This window comes from Carassius gibelio, chromosome B8 (genome assembly GCF_023724105.1).
Source record: "Carassius gibelio isolate Cgi1373 ecotype wild population from Czech Republic chromosome B8, carGib1.2-hapl.c, whole genome shotgun sequence".
Taxonomy (NCBI): domain Eukaryota; kingdom Metazoa; phylum Chordata; class Actinopteri; order Cypriniformes; family Cyprinidae; genus Carassius; species Carassius gibelio.
Genome location: NC_068403.1, coordinates 7,969,214 through 7,990,502, shown reverse-complemented (window position 1 = coordinate 7,990,502; position 21,289 = coordinate 7,969,214). Strand labels below are relative to the sequence as shown.

The 21,289-nt window shown below is 38.8% G+C and overlaps 1 protein-coding gene across 4 annotated transcripts in view; it reads left to right on the top strand.

The window, feature by feature from the left end:
* Positions 1 to 21,289, top strand: part of LOC127963990 (N-acetyllactosaminide beta-1,3-N-acetylglucosaminyltransferase 3) — a 58,886-nt gene that overhangs the window by 31,600 nt on the left and 5,997 nt on the right. The window contains exons 1-2 of one of the 4 annotated variants that reach the window (XM_052564128.1): positions 4,850 to 4,983; positions 5,963 to 6,661. The exons of 1 other annotated variant lie outside the window; for it this stretch is intronic. In XM_052564128.1, the coding sequence (XP_052420088.1) occupies positions 5,971 to 6,661 (691 nt within the window). In that variant the 5' untranslated portion in view covers positions 4,850 to 4,983; positions 5,963 to 5,970. Of the gene's footprint in view, positions 1 to 4,849; positions 4,984 to 5,962; positions 6,662 to 6,782; positions 8,829 to 21,289 lie in introns of those variants that run through there. 2 more of the 4 variants (XM_052564124.1, XM_052564125.1) reach the window with 2 other exon arrangements.

Here is a 21,289-nt window from a genome sequence, read left to right as displayed (position 1 = left end):
TTGGACAGTTTCTTATAATAAATCATTTTGTGCTATGAAAACCATAAAAATGTTATTGTAGGTACACACAATATTAATGAATTGTGTAATACATTTATGAAAAAAACTTGTTTCGTGGATGATCTTAGCTAAATGATCAAAATATTCAAAGAATATTGTTGTTGATTAAAATTATTATTAATTTGAAGTGCTTGTGCAGTGGGGATTAATACAAACTGAACATGCACAAAAATTATGATCCTTCGCTGTGTGATACTAAAAGGAAAGTTTGTTAAGAACCAGAATCTAAAAGGATTTTATGTATGTGATTTATTAACATGTCTTCTTGAGTTACAGGCAAGTGCTTTTTGCATATTTGAACTATCACTGTTGGCATATAGGCTATTGCAACAAAGATAGCTAAAGTCAGCAGATTTTACTAATAGACCTATCTCTGTGTACAAATAAAATAATGATGATGCCATCTTTCTAAAGCCATTTTTACCCTCCTGTAGTTTTGCTCCAAATCTCATTTTGACCCCTCTCTATAAAATAATGGATTAGTCAACATACATCAATTACATTTAATATTTTGGCTTTCATCACTATACATGTTTATCTTTCTACAGAAAAAATAATTTACCAAATAAATCAATTGAACCGGGGAAGCTTCTGAAATTTTGTTTATTTCATGCAGAATAACCCTCTATATATTTGAATATATATATATATATATATATATATATATATATATGTGTGTGTGTGTGTGTGTGTGTGTGTTGTGTGTATATATATATATACATACATATATATATATATATGCTACACTGCTTCTATTATATTTACAGTTATGTGTTACTTAAAAAGAAACAAATTAATATAAATATCAATTTAGTCAATGTCTGTCCCTTAAAACCAGTAAAAATGTTAAGAAAATTGCCCTCCTCAAACCCTACTGTTGGAACCATGATATTCTCAAGAATTTCACTGTAAGGCAGCATTAAAATAGTTTTCACTGGAATAGTCAAACCCATTGATTTTATAGGGGTCTTCTACCATATTGACATTAAAATTCAGATCTGTGCATTCCTTGCTCCATCAAACAAGTCTCTTTACATCACTATATACTTGCAAGGGTTCAAAAGTGCAAAACACGTCCCAGATTAGCCTGTATTTACCTACTTCTACAGTTCAACCAGATGAAGTAAAGCCAGATAGAATTAATAGGGAATTGTATCCTGTTTCTCTGATAAAGCCTAAGCCTCATGTAGTTTGTTCCTGCTTCTCAAATGGTGTTCTTTTCCAAACCTCTCAGAACTAAACAGCTGTTTTTACTGTTGTGTAGTGCAGCATAGATCAGTTTGTGTGTAAGAATAACAGCAGATGTGTGCCTCTGAATCTTCGCTGTGACTTTGTGGATGATTGTAGAGACAGCAGCGATGAGATCTTCTGTTTGAGTTGCACTGATGGCTCCTTCCACTGTGTGGCAGCAGCATGCTGCGTTTCTTCTCATAGCATCTGTGATGACAAGCCTGACTGCTCTGATGGAGCAGATGAACAGTTCGACACATGCGCACAGACATGCACTACGTCACAGTTCAGGTGCACAAATGGATACTGTGTGCCCAATTCAGGGAGGTGTGACAACATCAAGACTGTGAAGATGGCAGCGATGAAGAGAACTTTGGTACATATTTATAAATAAAGTATATTATTATTTTTAATATAAGTTATTGGGAAACAAGTCATTTTCTGTCGCCAGCAGGTGGCGCTATAATAATTATAACTGAATATTGGCTTTGAAATGTGTTCAGGCCAGGGCTCTTCTGACATGTGGGAAGTTGTTTTATATATATATAAACAAAGCTTATCATTAATATTATTTTGTTATAATAAAATGTATTTATACTCTATTTATATTCTACTGTTTATAAGCAGTTTATATATAAAATCCTATAGAAGATGTCTGTGTAAAAAGTGCTTTAGGACACACACTGTCAGGGTGAGAAATGTGTCACACTGGAAAAATGTATAAATTACGTTGACATTACGTGATCCAATGTAAATAATTTTGGGTGTTACTGTAGAACAGATGGCAGTCAGTGATCATAAATTGTTTTTCCAAGAGTAATATTTTCCAGAACAGGGTGGTTATACTGAGCTAAAAAAGTAGTTTTCAACAGCTCATGATCTAAATGTCTGCTCCTGTAAGGTGATCTCCATGTGAAATAAAACTGATCATTTTGTTATGTGTGAAATATTTAATATGAGACAATTTACTAATTAAACTTTTAAATGTCATAAAAAACATAGCTTATTCTAGTAATCCAAAGGAGTTGCTTCTCTCTTTGGTTATGATTTGCTGTAAATCACATATTATCTTGAATAGATTTAACTTTTCCATTCAAATATTCACTTTCAACGTCCAGATGTGGACTACTGTCTTGGTTCGGGTGCGTGCATATCTGTATCTGTAATCGATCTCTGTTGTGTGAATGTCAGGATGGGTATGTGCTCAGAGTGCGAGTGAGAGGAAGATTTTGATGTAAGGCTTGTCCAGACAGTCAATATTGCCTATCTTGAACATTTTGTGTGTGTATTTGGGTCAGTGCTTTTGCTCTTCCTTGTTATAGTATATATAGTATATAGTTTAAAAAATGTGTTTTGAATGCTTTTCATGACTCACAGTAAAGGGAGAAATAAAATATAAGTCGGAAATTAAAGATACTGTATATTTTTCATCAAGTCTTCTCTCTCTCTTTGTGTACATTTACTGAGAAGATGAAAACCTCATCACTAATTCTATGGGAAGTACAGCTATAAAGACAGCTATTTTGGCTTTGACAGCTTCTTAGAATTTTGCTTATTTTGAAGCGATTGTAAAGGAGCAGACGTCAACAACTCCACTGTGTGCATAATAAAAAGAAAGGTTAATTGTATAGACAATAATATAATCATGGTGACCCCACTTTGATTCCCATCTCAAGGTCAACCTGTCCTCCAACCAATACGCTTGTATAGGTCGTTTGTCCAAATCCCTGAAATACGACCCATCAGACCATATACTACAATTGCGCCCCTATCGGCAAAAGGGCGTTTTCATATTAATGTTTTGTACTCTTTTATTTGCCCTCTGGTTTGTGTTTCGTGTAGCTCAGTTAGTAGATTATTGCGTTATACCTTAATGTGTAATCATGCTATCATGGGTTCGATCCCAGGAACGGACGTGCACGAAAATGTATATGCTCAATAAATCATAATTTAGCATGATTTCTGTGAGGGTTAGGTTTAGGGGTGGGGTTAGGTGTGGTCATTCGAACCAATAAGCCATCTACAGTAGTAAAATATGTAGGAAATACTGTGAGATCGGTGTAAAACACCCACACATTGCATTTAAATAATGGTGCGTTTTGATTGGTAATGACGTTATACATCAATTCATGACGACAGACGCAACGCCATACTGTCATTACTTTTACGCCCGCTAGAGGACGCTTAACTGTGAAGCGTAAATATAGGTCGTAATAAATGCTTGCACAAACGACCTATATGGTCGTTTTTTGTTGGAGGACAGGCTCCTCAAGGTCCTTTGCCGATCCCTCTCCCCTTTCTCCTTCCAGTACTTTCCTGCCATCTTTCTTCTGTCCTATCTCAATAAAAGCACACATTAAAAAAAAAAATTACCCACTCGGAATTCAAAATGGATTTGAGTTTGTTAAACTTTCAGGCTGTTTTACATTACGGATCTATATAATGCTTGATTCAAAAATGTTGAAATTTAGCAGAAAGGTGCAATTTATTATGTGATGAGTTTTTGCCACACAAAAGCAGTTCACTTAGTGTACTGAAAAATCTCTTCTGACTTTCAGTTCAGTTCAGTTTCCAACTTACTTTTGAGGAAAGGGACAATTTATTGCACATCCTGTTTTACATCCTCATTTCTGTATCTTAAAATGGACTTTACAGATTTAACCACATGTTACTGGATCAATATAACATAGGCCTACTGAGCTAGGATCATTTTTACTCTATAAATTCACTTTATTGCAGTTTGTTTTGCTATCCTTGAGCAAATGTATTTCATAGCCAACACATGTGCATACATTTTATTTATTGATCTTAAGAAACGTGCTTTACTGTGAAACTCAGAATAAATAGATTTGGTGACATTTGAAAGTTTCTACAAATGATTAATCAGTGAGCTGGCTACCTTGCTTGCACTGGTCATGTTGTGTTGATAAGCAGCATTTGAGATCCAGTGTCTGTCACGGAGGTAAAGTTAGTTTGAAGTTTGACATTCATTAGACATTCGGATTCATTCATAACAATTAAACTCTTTGTGCCTGTAATGTTTTTAGCCCAAACTTATTCATAAATAAATGCCTTTACACTTGGCTTAATTTCTAGAAGAAAAAAAGTAACCATATAAATTAAACAATTTAACTACATGACATTATACTATAAAACCAATACTACAGTATTTGTCCTTGAATTTTTATTTGTATACATTTTTTATTTTGTTATTTTTTGTTAATCAACTTATATATTTAGCTTTTTACACAGTCCTGGACCCAATTAAATAAATTTAACATGGACACCACTTCAGCTAAAGGAATATTATACTAATGCATAATCTGAACAAACAATCCTTGTGTTTTATAGGGAATAATATCCTGAAAATTGAACAGATGGTTTGATACCTTTATCTCAAACTTTGTCAGAGTTTAATTATAGGTGCTATATATATATATATATATGGTTTCAGCACTATAGATAAAAAAGGCATAATCTGAAACTTTACTGCCATACATGCCTCTGACATCATGTTCAGTGTTTCCTCTCTAGAGAAAGCTGTTCCACAGAGACGCGTTTGGATTTCCTCATTAGAGGAGAGAGCCGGAGCTGTAAATAGAGGGTGTGGACTGTTGTGTACGCTCACTTCAACATGAACAAAAGCTCAAACACTTGTGTGGACCTTTTCCAAAGAAGCTAATTAACGGTCAGGTAAGATGAATAATATTTTAATCTGTTTCTTTTAGATGTTTAGAAACCCAAACAATTTTTTACTTTTTTTCACTCACAAGTAGGTCATTACACTTTAAAGTTGTTTAAATTATCTTGGTTTTCTATAGTAATTAGTCTAATCCTATATCGAAACTAAAGTGCGGAAGCTTTTGTTACTTTACACTTAAATTAAGTTCAAACAATGAAATGCAATAAATAAATAAATAATAAAATAATAAAAATAATAATATATGTTAGGCAACTATTGAGTTAACAACGTAATTCAAAAACTAATTTTAATGTATTCTGTGTAAACTGGTGACTTTTCCACACAGTTAAATAGACATCCTAAATAGCTATTCGGAATACTGTATGCTATTTGGATTTCTATATTGATAACCATCTTAAATGTTTAATACCATGATTTTTATAATTTTTTTTAAAGCATTTATTTTATTTTGACCCACAGCCAGACAGCCTTATGTAGACATGTACAGTGGAAACATATTTACATTTATATATGTTTACATTTTATATTTCTATATCAACTACACTGAAACTAATAGGCGACTAATGATTTTATGCTTTCCCAAATAAAAATGTATATCTGCACGTATCTGACTTTTTATCAATCTCGTTTGATATTGTTTTTATTTAAACATAAAAAAATATATCATTCAAGTGAAGATTACAATTGTATTGTAAACATTTATTTTAGAAGGCTATATTTCATTCCATCATGTATGGCATTGGCTCTGAACTTTATTGAAAACACTGAGGTTTTCAAGAGAGCGGGACTGAATGCCCAAACTACACACATACACAAACTTTTATTTTTAAATGTGCCATTTAAAACCATTTTCTAATTATTACCAAATACAGTGTACTGTGATGCACATTCATGTCCTAAAGTTCTTGACCAAGTTCAAACACTCTTGTATTTGAGTAACATTAATATTGTGTCTCTTTTCTTAAACAGGTGCAGAGATGAGAAGAAAAAAATTGCAGACGATAGTGTTACTTCTGACAGGTGTTGTGTGCCTAGTCATTATCATGTCGAAAAACGACTTTGAAAATGACTTGACACTTAAGAGCAAAGACGTATATGAGATGCTCAGTCAACAAAAGGATTTGCCCAGCTTCAAAACTCTCCAGCCTTTGTCTTCACATTGTCATCAGAATATGTCTGCTTATAATGTGACTGGATTTTCTACTCTGCCAAATCATATCCAAGACTTCCTGCTCTACCGACACTGTAGGAGTTTTCCCATGCTTCTTGATGTGCCTGATAAGTGTGGTGGACCCCAAAACTCTGCAGATGTCTTCCTTCTGCTGGTCATCAAGAGTTCTCCAGAGAATTACGATCGAAGAGAAGTTTTGCGGAAAACATGGGCTAAAGAAAGATTGCACAAAGGTGTGTGGATCCGCAGGGTCTTTATAACTGGAACGAGTAAAACTGGCTTTGAGAATCACCGGCTGAATAAACTATTGAAGCTGGAGAACCGTGAGAACCAAGACATTTTACAGTGGGACTTCAATGATTCTTTCTTCAACCTCACACTGAAGCAGATTCTTTTCTTAGAGTGGATGGAAAGATGGTGCCCGCATGTCAGATTTCTTTTAAATGGAGATGATGACATCTTTGCCAATCCGTTTAACATGGTTGAGTATGTTCAAGGTCAGGAGGACAATGATGGAAGTAAACATCTCTTCGCTGGGCACCTCATCCAGAATGTGGGTCCTATCAGACAACGTTCAAGCAAATATTTTGTCCCGGTGCAAGTACAAGAGTCTGAAAGGTATCCTCCATACTGTGGTGGAGGAGGCTTTCTTCTCTCCGGCTTCACGGCCAAAACGATCTACAAGATGTCGCACTCTATAGATCTGCTGCCCATTGATGATGTTTACATGGGAATGTGTTTGGAAAAGGCTGGCCTCAAACCTATATCCCACTTTGGAGTGAGGACCGCTGGTCTGCATATCCCCGCTGAAAATGTTGACAAATTTCACCCTTGCTTTTTCAGAGAAATCATTTTAGTCCACAGATTTCTGCCGCACATGATTTTTCTGATGTGGAATGAGATACAAAACCCACATCTGCAATGCGGAAGGACAAATTCCATGTTCAAAAACTGAACTGGGTGTGGGGAAATATAACAGCTGATTAAGAATTATTTTTTTAACATGGTGGAAATTCTAAAGTATGGTGCAGTTTTGCAAAACTACTTTCTTAAACAGTGGGTATGAGAAACAAGAGTCCATATGCATAGGTTTCTTTTTTTTACATTTATGTGTGTATTATGGAGTACAGTGCTGTATTCTAACCAAGTACAAATAATTGTAGGCTACTTATGAGTTAACGAATATATTTGCTTTCATTGAATATCTTTGTTTTTGTAATGTTTTACTTTCCTTGTTTTGTGGGGAAAATGAATACTGTTAGTCTGATAGCCTAGATTTCTCCAGATTGTTACTGTTACCAACGTCACAGAGAGCAGGGAATCCAAAAGAATAGTCTTTATTATAAATCCACTCAAAAACAGATAGGAAAAACTGGACAGCAATTGACGGTGTTTACTTATTGAATGAATCAGCTTTTTGAATGAATTGGTTGAATAAATGAATTAGTTATTCACTCATTAACAGTCAAATGCTTGGTTTCTGAAGGAATCAGCCTTGAATGAATGACTCACTCATTAACATTCACTTGCTGTAACCTACTGGCGGTTTTAATTTCATATTTAGACTTTTTTTCATTTATTAAATTATTTCAAATATCAATATTCGTTTCATGTTAAAAACAAATCATTATTATTACATTTTAAAATACTATACAAAATAATTAATCAGAATACTTACTCCTGCTCACTCATGACAAAGAACTCCCCGCTCAAGCTCGCCGTCTCTGCAAGATTAACGATGGCAGTTTGCACGCACAGCCACTTAGAAGATTTACATCTGTCAGACAGGTTGCAGACGTCGTCAAGCTTCGAGTCTGCGCGTCAGAAACGGAAGTGCTAAAAAACGCTAAAACTGGGCTTCATTTGTCTCAATTGAGTTCCAATGGGGTCGCTGTGTCCATTTCTTTTACTGTCTATGGTTGTTATTGATTCTATTTGGAGTCTACCGGAAGTTAAGTAAGGTCCACAAAAGCGCTCACGCGCATTAACGTTTGTTTATGTTGATGCCGTTGAAACCGTGCCTAACCTGATTTTACCAAGTGAGACATGTTCCTGGGACAACATCGTTGTTGACCCTGGAACAACATTGTGATTAACCAATCAGATTTGAAGAGCCAGTTTATAGATTTTGTGAAGTTTATGCTTAAAATCAGTGTTTGGTGCTTGTACATCAGTGTCATTCATCTATCATTTCCTCTGATTTTAGGGATTACTCATGGTTAAGGTTAGGTTTAGGTGTAGGGATATGGTTAAGAATATATTTTTGGAGTAAAATGTTGTTCCAGGGTCAACAAAATATGTTGACCTAGGAACACATCGGACTTGGCAAAATCAGGACGTGCTTGAAACCGTCTATAAATTATCTCGATCTATAACGAGATGAGTGCTGCAGTTCAGAGTCCTGTCAGCCGGATTTAACGTACAACACTTGAATTCCCCAGTTTCTCCCGAAATACATGGAAGTAGGTGGCTGTTGAACTGGAGAATAGAGTAAACTTTATTGTTCTGCTATGTGTGTCTGATATATGAATAAAACACGTCGGCAAATTACATTTGATTAGATAGTTTTTGCTGCTTCCATAGACATCAGTGTGCATTTTACTACCAATGTATTGTTTTACTAGTGATTATGTATATTTAAATGTATGAAACCTAAAATAAACATTGTGTGGTCGAAAACACTGCATATTAATTATGACAAGCGCTGAGAGCGTCCGTCTCTGGCTCAATGCCAGCCAACGCGCGAAAGCTGTTTGAATCTGGCAGTTCTGTGACGCCACTGAACATTATAAATCATACTCTCAGGGGCACAGAAATAAGAATCCAATATATGGTGCAATAATGTTAAAAAATTTAAAATGTAATTTACATTTTAAATTATTTTTGTTAAAATATATCTGCCGACATTCGGACTGCCAACCAATCAGCAAACAGCAGCTGCTAGCTAGCATTATGTCGCAGAGCTCCTTTTTTTATTTATTTTTTAGCAAAAAACTTGGCTTGATGGACAGCTGGACAAAAGGCCTAACATTACACCTGATGAGGATGTTTCTCCCTCCCCGGGCCCAACATCAACAGACAGTGTTGCCAAATTGGAAATGTCCAAGCATCTTACCAGAAGTTCTAAATTATCGTATTTGTAAGAAAATTATTATATTTAACAATTAACTACATTTTGACACGACCTGCAAATTACCACTAGAAGTATGGTTGGAAGGAAGTACTACTATTGGAAGGAATACTATCCCATAATTTTGCACAGTCATCTGACAATAAATGTGGCACACCCAGATCTTCATATGCACACCCAGAGTCTCTTTTCTGGGTACACTACTGGTATACACGCTCATGATAATGTTTCACAATTAAGGCTGACATATGAGATTTCTTCGGAAGTATTGCTGGATACTTTATGTCCAAGTATATGTCCACCTTCTTTGTCCAAGAAAGCATTTAAATGATGTAACTTGTTGTGTTTGTTCAGTGTGACATCTTTCGGAGTTTGAACCTTTTGACATCTTCAGGGAAAGCCTCCTTTCTTTCTTCAAGACTGGTTGCTTCATTTTTTTTTTTTTTTTTTTTTTTACTCCTTTGAATTCTCTTACAAACCTCTTTAGTCTGAGACCAGTCAGAAAATTAAGTGAAGCGATTCACCATTGAATTTACTTCTTTCATCTTGACTGTGTTACTGTGGGCCTTGCAAAGCTCAGGGTCAGTCACTTCTATTTCTCCCACTGTTTCCTCTTAATGCAGAAGATCTCTCAGCCACAGAAAGTCAGGCCCTTTCAGCCAGTTTGAATGTTTCAGCTGAGCTGCACTAAGCCCTCTCTCGATCGGCCGGGTTGTTTTCCAAATTAACATGTCGCCATTGTTCAGAGCATGTACTAGACCTTATGCATGGAATTTGGTTGGCTACAAATGTGTGAAATCTCCTGGCAACGTTGTTCACATAGCTGAGGACTTCTCTAGATTTAGTACAGTAATACTCTTGCAAGTTTTCAATCTCTAGTTCCCTTTTGGCAACATATCCATTATGGACTAAAGTCACAGCTGCTGATAATTCAAGCCGTGGTATAGTCATTAGCTTTGTAGGGGCTACTCTGGCCTTCCCAATGACAAGTGAGCAACTGATCTGCCCTGTTTCACTCACTGCTCTGAGATATGAACATGCACCATGGTGAAACTGGCATCAGCAAAGTTGTGAAGCTCATAAGAAACTACATCGTCAAAATCTGATGGTAGATAGCTTCTTGGAATCTTCAGGACAGCCAAGTGAGTTAAGTCACGAAGCCACGACTCCCACCGTGGAAGTATATGCTTGGGGGGATCTTCATCCCAGCTTACTTTATCTTTACACAATTCCTGAAGAATCTGTTTACCAACTAATAGAAAAGGTGCAACGAAACTGCTTCGGCAGATGATTTTACGCTTGTTCACGTCTGTGCTCCTTGACTGAAAATTACATTGGTGGTGACCAACAGCCAATGAGAGAGAAAGATATAGAGCAGCAGGGAGTTCAGGGAGGAGTTATAGACCACAATATCAGCAAGCATGGCTTCTTTTCAAGCATGCTTCAATTCGCATTGCTAGCTTCTTGCAGCTTGCCCACGTGATATTGCGTTGTTTCCTTGACACATCTCGTGTGTGTTTGGTTGTGAAAAGTAGTTTGTGTGCCAGAGAGAGTTGTTGGCGATTCTTCCTATTGTAAAGTCATGTAATGTGAAATCTTCTGTCACCAATACATCGTGCAGTGTGAACACAGCAGCGATTAGTGTGGTCAAACATGCCATTTTCGAAGGGCATGTCCTGGCCAGGATTTTTATATTGCCAAAAATATCCACGTTTTGGCTTTGTTTGCGCTGTGCAAACCAACTGTTGAATAAAGTACAGTGAGAGCTCTAGAGAGCAGATGGATTCTTGTGCTTTTGAATCACTCTCATGATACTTTGATGTCATACACCTATCAGTATGCCAGTGCTGCTTCCAGTCCAACACTAAAATGTACATATATTTGCATCGCTTTGTCCGTTCTCTGTAGATCCCACCTTCTCAGGCACCATGATTGGTCGTTTACGTACAATGTCTGCATGTTATTGGTCAAACAATCATTACTGTCATTAAGTATGAAAACAGGAAACCAAAGCCAAAACCTGGATATTTTAGGCAAAATAGAAATCCTGTCCAGAACGTGTCCTGCAAAAATGGCATGTTTGGCCATCCTAGCAGCGACTGAATGCTGGCCAAGATAGTCATGCAGTGTGAAAAGAACAGTGACCCGACTACTTTGAAAATCGTGCAGTCTGAACTCGGCTTTACTTACGTTTTCCTATAACTTATTGACATAATCACATTCTGTGCACTATGACCCCAAGGTTTGACGTGTGTGATGACGCCACAAGGCGCGACATTTGTCTTCGTTTTGCTGCATATGTAAAATAAAAAAGTTTTGCTGTATATGTTATTCTACTGCTTTCTAGTCATTATTGTCTCTTTTATCGTTGCAATCGGTTGCTTCATCATTTCTTTCACATACACATACATATGCACATTTACAAATGCAAGCACAATCACACAATCACAAACGTTGCATGCACAAAGTTACAACAGCATAAAAAACAGGTGTACACAGACGTGGAGGTTTTGGACATACTGCTCGTGTCCGAAGAAGAGGAACTCTCTGACTGTTCATCTGCTCCTGATTCTGTTTCGAGTGGGAACAAAGCTGACTATTTTTGAAGGACTAGATCCTTTCTTTTCAGGACATGTAAATACGTATTCATGCTGTATGCTTTGATGTTGAGTTAGATAATAAACAAAACACAGAATGAATGCGAGTGCATCACGTGGCGTTTACTCTGGGCATTTCTATATTGCTTTTGACATCTAAATTATTCATTCATGAAATATGCTAAATGTAAATATGTGTTGGAGAATACAAAATTATAAAATAAACCAAGAACAGTTGACAGTGGAGCTCTGTCCTTGCAACCTGCAGAAGAGAGCTACCAGCACTTACGTGTTGCCATTTCTGGTACAGTTAGCTAAAAAAAAGACACAGGGGTGCAAGAAATGCAGGCTGTGTGGGAAATGCACTCCATTTAAGTGCCCCTCTGTGTTATTCTGGACAGAAACTGTCACAAGTCCTATCACAGTTAGGGTTGCCTGTATATATGTAGGGGTGCCATATGTCTATATATATGTGTATATGTAGTGGTTCAGCATGTTTAGGTCTGATAATGTAGAGTTTTTTTTAAATTATTATTATTTTTTATTTATTTATAAATTAAGATACATTTTTACACAAGAATATCTGACATGGTCTCATTCAGTTCATTCAGTTCTCTCAAAAGCAAAATGTTACTGTTTGACTTCACATCACACCTTTATAAAAATGATTGCATCTCAAAACTAATTTATGTAAAGCATTCAAATCAATTTTGTGTAGTTGTAAATTGTTTTATGCAAGTGTTTTACACTGACAAATTTGAGGTTGACATTAATCATATTTCTGTTTTTAATAATTTATGTAAAAAAAAACAGATTTGTATTTTTTGTGCGTGGTTATTGCATTTTGGGCTCTTTATCTAGTTACTATGGATTTCTGACATGCATAGCCTTCAAATTTGTGTTAAAAGGGTCGTATTGATATATGGCATATGAAAATACTCAAAAGAATGACAACACAGCATTCAAAAATATTAAGATATGCTCTGGGGGAACAGTTCTATGGTAGGTCTTAAAGGGTTAAAAAGTAAAGAATGTGTTCTAATGCTCGCTATAAAAAAGTATGTGATATAAGTGTATGTATCTGCAATTTCTGTTCATTGTAATATAACATATTGATTCATTTTTTTTATTCTAGCTTTTTGCTGTTTAAATTACTTTTAACAATTTAAGTTAATTTCTGATAGACTTATAAAGTCTGTTCTCCACACATTAAGACAGGAAAGTGAAAAAGTGAAAGTTGTGACATTTGCCAAGTATGGTTACCCATACTCAGAATTGGTGCTCTGCATTTAACCCATCCAAGTGCACACACACAGCAGTGAGAAGTGCGGCCGAGACAGAAGCCCACCAGGATGGCGCAGAGGACAACTACAACCAAGCAGACGAGACAGAAGCCCACCAGGGTGGAGCAGAGGACCACCACAGCTGTGTGGACGAGACAGAAGCCCACCAGGGCAGCGCAGAGGACCACCACTGCCGAGCAGACGAGACAGAAGGCCCCCAGGGCGGAGCAGAGGACCACCACAGTGGCATCGATGGCACAGGAGAGCAAGTCTCGTCAGGTAAAGCTGAAATAGAGAACATGAACAGGTTAAGTGTAGCCTCTGTGGCCATGATGAGATAGGTAGATATCCTCCATGGCCATGACAGAGCAGGCGGTGAGTTCATGGATGGCCTCCATGGCCTTGACAGGATAGGACGAGCACTCTGGAAGTTCGGCTGAGACGGGACAAGGCTCTGGAAGTTCAGCTGAGACGTGACGAGGCTCTGGAAGTTCAGCTGAGATGTGACGAGGCTTTGGAAGTTCAGCTGAGACGTGACGAGGCTCTGGAAGTTCAGCTGAGATGTAACAAGGCTCTGGTAGATCCATGGTGATTTGACTGGGTTCAGGAATGTCAAATGTGGCTCGACTTCGTCCAGGAAGATCAACTGTGGCTTGACTTGACTCATGAAGGTTAATGGTAACCTTACCAGGAAGATCAACTGTGTCTTGACTTGACTTATGAAGATCATTGGTGACTTGACTTTTCCCATGAAGGTCAAGAGTGACTTGACTTTGCCCATTAAGATCAAGAGTGACTTGACTTTGCCCATAAAGATCAAGAGTGACTTGGCTTTGCCCATGAAGATCAAAAGTGACAATTAACAGGTGTGCAATTAACAGTGATGAATGGGACAAGGCTTGTGGAAATGTAGTGCCTGCAGTAGGGTGACTCTATGGGGAAGTGAGAACACTAGTGGACACTCAGGGAAACACAGACCAGACACTGTGACAGGAACACACTACACTATTTATATTGATATATGCTCCTCTGAAAAAACAACAACAAAAACAAAACAAAGAGTCCAGGAGGGAGGTGGAAAGGTGGAGTATCAGGGGGAGGGACAGACAGCCAGGTCCGTGTGGAATTGGGGTGGCCGGGGACCGAGGCAGAGCCAACAGAGCAGGAAGCCAGGGTGGAGCAGGCGAAACTGGAGCCCTTCCTGGGCCTAACACGGGGAACAGGGGCCCGCCAGGGCGGAGCAGATGGCATTGGAGCCCACCAGGGCAGAGCAGAAGACCACCACCACTGAGCAGATGAGACAGAAGCCCACCAGGGCGGAGCAGAGGACCACCACAGCCGTGCAGACGTGACTTCATCTCCCACTGAGGCAGAGGGTCACTAACGTGCCAGTGGTCGTCTTGTAGGCAAGCATCAGTTGAATTTGATGCGAGCAGCTACTGTTAGCCAGTGTAACCTGATGAGGAGAGGAGTAACATGAGCTTTTTTTTTGGCTCATTTAAGACAACCCTCTCTGCTGCATCTTGGATCAATTGCAGAGGCTTGACAGTACATGCAGGAAGGGCCGCCAGGAGAGCATTACAAATCTGGAGAGAACAAGAGCTTGGACAAGAAGTTGGGTGGCTTGCTCTGACAGGAAGGGTCTAATCTTCCTGATGTTGTATAAGGCAAATCTGCAGGACCAGGTCGTTGTAGCAATGTGGTCGGTGAAGCTTAACTGATGATCCATCACAACTCCTAGGTTTCTGGCTGTCCTCTAACTAAAAATAGTTTTCACTGGAATAGTCAAACCCATTGATTTTATAGGGATGTCTACTTCTACCATATTGACATTAAAACTCAGATCTGTGCATTCCTTGCTCCATCAAACAAGTCTCTTTACATCACTATATACTTGCAAGGGTTCCCATGTGATGTCAAAAGTGCAAAACATTAGCCCAGATTAGGCTGTATTTTCCTACTTCTACAGTTCAACCAAATGTAGTAAAGCCAGATAGAATTAATAGGGAATTGTATCCTGATTCTCTGATAAAGCCTAAGCCTCGTGTAGTTTGTTCCTGCTACTCAAATGGTGTTCTGGTCAGGTAAAGCTGAAATAGAGAACATGAACAGGTTAAGTGTGGCCTCTGTGGCCATGATGAGATAGGTAGATAGCCTCCATGACCATGACAGGGCAGGCGGTGAGTTCATGGATGGCCTCCATGGCCATGACAGGATAGGACCAACCTCTCAGAACTAAACAGCTGTTTTTACTGTTGTGTAGTGCAGCATAGATCAGTTTGTGTGTAATAATAACAGCAGATGTGTGCCTCTGAATCTTCGCTGTGACTTTGTGGATGATTGTAAAGACAGCAGCGATGAGATCTTCTGTTTGAGTTGCACTGATGGCTCCTTCCACTGTGTGGCAGCAGCATGCTGCGTTTCTTCTCATAGCATCTGTGATGACAAGCCTGACTGCTCTGATGGAGCAGATGAACAGTTCGACACATGCGCACAGACATGCACTACGTCACAGTTCAGGTGCACAAATGGACGCTGTGTGCCCAATTCAGGGAGGTGTGACAACATCAAGACTGTGAAGATGGCAGCGATGAAGAGAACTTTGGTATATATATATATTTATAAATAAAGTATATTATCATTTTTAATGCAAGTCTTTGGGAAACAAGTCGTTTTCTGTTGCCAGCAGGTGGCGCTATAATAATTATAACTGAATATTGGCTTTGAAATGTGTTCAGGCCAGGGCTCTTCTGACATGTAGGAAGTTGTTATATATTATTGGTAGTAAACATTATTAGTAAAATTATTCACTGTTTACATAGATATATACTAGGCTTGTGTGTATAGTGCTTTATAAACAAAGCTTATCATTAATATTATTTTGTTTTAATAAAATGTATTTATGCTCTATTTATATTCTACTGTTTATAAACAGTTTATATATAAAATTCTATAGAAGATGTCTGTGTGAAAAATGCGTTAGGACACACACTGTCAGGGTGAGAAATGTGTCACACTGGAAAACTGTATAAATGACGTTGACATATGTGATCCAATGTAAATCATTTATAGTGTTACTGTAGAACAGAACAGTGATCATAAATCATTTTTCCATGAGCAATAGTTTCCAGAACAGGGTAGTTACGGAGCTAAAATAAGTAGTATTCAACAGCTCATGATCTAAATGTCTGCCCCTGTGAGGAGATCTCCATGTGAAATAAAACTGATCATTTTGTTATGTGTAAAACATTTTAATATGTGAAAATTTACTAATTAAAGTTTAAAATGTTATAAAATGGAATCCAACGGAGTTGTTTCTCTCTTTGGTTATGCTATGATTTCAAGTAAATCAAAGTTGTCTTCAAAACATATTATTTATGATAGATTAAACTTTTCCATTCAAATATTCCACCTCTAGATGTAGACTACTGTCTTGATTCAGGTGTGTGTGATCAAATTTGTGTCTGTAATGGATCTCTGTTGTGTGAATGTCAGGATGGGTATGTGCTCAACACCGGGGCTGGATAGTGCAAGGTTACAAGGTTATGTCAACGTCATTTATACATGAGTAAGGTTTTGATGTAATTGGCCTGTCCAGACAGTCAAGATTGCATATCTTGAACTTTTTGTGTGTGTATTTGGGTCAATGTAATATTATTATTTAACCTGTTAAATGTCACCCTGTCCCGTATACGGGACGCCTACGTTGACTATACTATATTACAATCAAATTTAATCTAATCTTGACAAACTATATATCGTTGGAAAGGTCTAAGACTCCCAAATATATATTATACCAATATTTTTTGTTAAAAATTATGGAGGAAAAGTAATAGATCAATTTATGACAAGAGTGCACCCTCAGAAATCTACATTACAAAAGGAGCTTTGACCTTTGTTTAACAAAAAGACTTCCTCGTTGCCTTTTTCTCTATCACTTTTTAGAAATCATCAGAAGCTATATATCACTTGAAAACATAAAATCTCAAAATTCATCCTTTAAAACCCATTTTAAAATCAGACATTGCATTACCATCATCAATCATGTTACAAAATGTTTTCAGTCATGAATTATAAAAATGTAGGTTTGTATCATGCACATTCAAGTCTATCTTCAAAAACGTGAGTGACAGTTAACAGGTTAACTATTATAGTATTTATTTTTGTATTTTGAAATAGCATTTTTTTTTTTGCTTTTGTCATTATTAGTTTTTTTTGTTTCTATTTAGATTAACTTTTTAGTTTTAATGCGGTCTTAATTAAAATACTTTAGTATTTTTAGTTAATTGCCAAGGCCACATTTCAAATTTTTCATTTTAATATTCTAATCCTATAATATTTATCTTTTTGTTTTATATATATATAAAATGGTTGGACATCAGCGGCTCTAAGCAAAGAAAAAAAGAGCCTCACCAGGACCTGTTTCTGTCCTTAATGCAAATAGATATGGCCAGTATTGATTCCTTGAATTATATCCTTCAGTAGTGTAATTCAAATTCTCTCATCATTTACTTACTCTTGATATGTCACAGGTGTAAATTATCTTCTTGGAACACAAATGGAGATTTCTAGAAAAAATTATAACGCAAATTCAAGGGTACCTCAAAGTTGACTCTAAAGCTTCATCTTCTAGTAAGCTCTGTTACCTCTAGCTTAATTCTTTACACTGAGCACTTTTACTGGGAAATATGATTATATATAACAATGATAAATGATCCACTGTTTGAGATCTAGCTACCTATTCTCCTCTTTAAAAAATGCCATGGTTTTGCTACAGTAATCTACACTTTGCTACAGTAAGTGTTTTAGCAGTTAGCCTATATCTTGTTACGGGGTGAAGAATCACTCGACAAGGGTTTGTTAATATAATGCCCCGGAGGGTGGATTTATTTATAGTGCAAAATGCCTGGTGAAGTGAGGTGAGCCGCTTCCTGATGGCTGATGCTTCTTGTGCGTTCATGTGCTCTTCGGTGCAAATCCAAAGTGAAAGTGGGTGTCCTGACGTGCGCCAAGGTGAGTGGGCTGTCAGTCACTCGTTGCTTTCTGAGGAGAAACGAGAGAAGGATAAGACCAGCGTTGCATTTGGCTCGAGAGCCTCTTGTGAGTGCAGCGTGTGCTGCTTAAAAGCACGCAGGCTGATGGGGAGCAGCTGTGATGTAGATGATCGGATGCTCTTCACCTTCCTGAATTTGGGAGAAGACCACTCCCAGTCCAGTGTCGGAGGCATCCGTCTGCAGCAGGAAGGGGCAGCTAAAGTCCGGGGCACGGAGCACAGGCGAGGACGTGGACGTGCCCTTCCTGGTTAGGTCTGTTAGAGGGGCGGCTAAAGAGGAGAAGTTGGGGATAAAACATCGGTACTAACCCGCCAACCCCAAGAAGGCACGTACCTGGGTTTTTGTCCGGGGCTTCGGGGCGGAGTGAATGGCCTCTACCTTCTTCTCCTGAGGCCTTGGCCGACTTGTAAGCCCAGGTACTTGGCCTCAGAGAGGGCTAGGTGGCATTTTCAGGGGTTGGCGGTGAGCCCAGCCCGCCAAAGCTCCGAGAGCACCCTCCGCAGAGGTTCCAGATGTACCTCCTCCACCAGGGACGGAAAGACCATTTCACAGGCCGGTACTTGGCGAGTGTCTCGGTGCACGCAGGTAACCGGCATGAAGTTTTTCTGGCCGCTTTGGGGGGCGCACAACCATGACTGGATGAGGGTGACCGCACTGCCTGAGTCCAGCAGGGCCCGGATTCATCTCACATCCACCTTCACCTCTGCATCGGGGGCTCCCGCTGGTACACGCTGGTGGACGATGCAGCCTGCGAACCAGGCTCGCGGGGGTGATGGTTGGTCAGCGCTAGGCATGGGCTCATCTCGCGGTAGGGGAACTGCCGGCCTGCTGACCAGTCGCTCGGTGCCTTTCGAGCAGGCGTCACTCTTGGACCACCCTTCGGGGAAATGGTTGCAGCCGGTCCCCTGCCCCACTGTGATGGACAGCATCCGCCAGCTTGATCACCTCCACAAGTTCCGGACGTTGCTCGGGTTCCTCATCCTTACGGCTTGACGGTGGGCGCGAGGTAGCACGCGAAGGAGGCGATCGACCACCACTCGTTCCACTACCTGTGTTGGGGTGGGGTCTCCCTCCAGCAACCAATGCTGGGCGATGCGGCAGAGTTCGGCTGCCTGAGCACAGGCTGGCACCCGGGGCTTGTATTCCCATTTGTGAAACTGCTGGGAAAGGAAAGAAGGGGGAAAAAAATTAGGAGTTGGGGCAGTGAACTTATCAGTAATCCTTCACTAATTTGCCCGCATTCTCCACCACTGTCACGGGGTGAAGAATCACTCGACAAGGGTTTGTGAATATAATGCCCCGGAGGGTGGATTTATTTATAGTGCAAAATGCCTGGTGAAGTGAGGTGAGCCGCTTCCTGATGACTGGTGCTTCCCGTGCGTTCCTGTGCTCTTCGGTGAAAATCCAAAGTGAAAGTGGGTGTCCTGACATGCTCCAAGGTGAGTGGGCTGTCGGTCACTCGCTGCTTTCTGAGGAGAAACAAGAGAAGGATTAGACCAGCGTTGCATTCGGCTCGAGAGCCCCTTGTGAGTGCAGCGTGTGCTGCTTAAAAGTGCGCAGGCTGATGGGGAGCAGCTGTGACTGAGCAGCCGGCGGTGAGGACGTGCAGGTGTTCTGCGTTGATTGCCAGGGTGACACTGATTCCTCCGAGGACGCTCTTCACAATCTGTACCACTGTGTAGTGAAGGAGACTGAGTAATTAATATTTGCAGTCTCAGACAAATACACAGAGCATTTTTGTATTTAAAGAGATTTACATATTAGTCCATTATATTCTAAGAGTATGTAAGATGGTTTAAATTAGTAGTAATAATAGTAAATTATCTGCTTTTTCTGTGGTGATTTGCATGTGTTTTCACGTCTGAGTGTGACCTAAAACATGGCATAGATTCCCATTCTCTATTGAATCTGGGGGTAATCTATTGGACTGTGGCTGTTAAATACAGCTTTACCGAGCTCAATATCTCTGACCCGAGCAGACATAATTAAAACCTTACTGTTTATTTTAAAAGGGGGGGCTGGGCTGCTCGATTTTTCCCGCCCTTTCTTGCCGTTTCAGTTGAAATTACATCAACACTTAGAATAACGCTGCTTGTTTCAAAGCACTTCAGGCACTTTCAGCCTCAAGTGACACATACAAACTTGTTCAGTAGCTACTGTTTAAAAGAAACATTCCTATAGTTGGCATATAGTATATATTCCAATATATATTATATATTATATAGTCTGACACTACAGAATTCACAATGTTTAGTTTTTTTTTTTATTTGATGATGTGTTTGTACCCGTGTGTGTGTGCGTGTAACTTCAGGTCATCCTCTGTGGGTTTTTCTCTGAGTCACCCATCTCTTTTCCGAAAAAACCTCAAATTATTTGCTCAACTCGTTTTAGTTATTTTTTTATTTTTTATTTTTTTATAAAGTTAGCATTTATGTCTGTGTAGATGTGTGTTTTTTTGTAGTTGGGGAAGTCGTGGCTTAATGGTTTGATAGTTTGAGTCTCGGGCCAGCAATACCACGACTGAGGTGCCTTTGAGCAAGGCACAGAAATGGGAGCAGGGAAGTACAGCTATAAAGACAATGGTTTTGACAGCTTCTTAGAATTTTGCTTATATTAAAGCGCTTGTAAAGTGGCAGACATCAGAAACTGCTCCGTTTGCATAATAAACAGAAGTTTAATTGTATGTTGGTATAGATAATAATATAATCATGGCGACCCGAGTTTGATCCCCTCTCTCCTCCCAGCACTTTCCTGCTGTTTCTCTTCTGTCCTATATCAATAAAAGCACATATTTATAAAAATTACCCGCTTGGAATTCTAAACATTTGTTAACCTTAGAGGCTCTTAATTTGCATTACTTATCTCTATAATGCTTACTTGTTTAAAGGCTCTTAAATGCTTAAAAGATTTAGAAATTTAGCAGAAAGGTGGAATTTATTATGTGAAGAGTTTTTGCTACACAAAAGCAGTTCATTAAGTGTACTGAAAAATCTCTTTCGACTTTCAGTTCGGTTCAGTTTCCATCTTACTTTTGAGGGAAGAGTCAATTTATTGCACATCC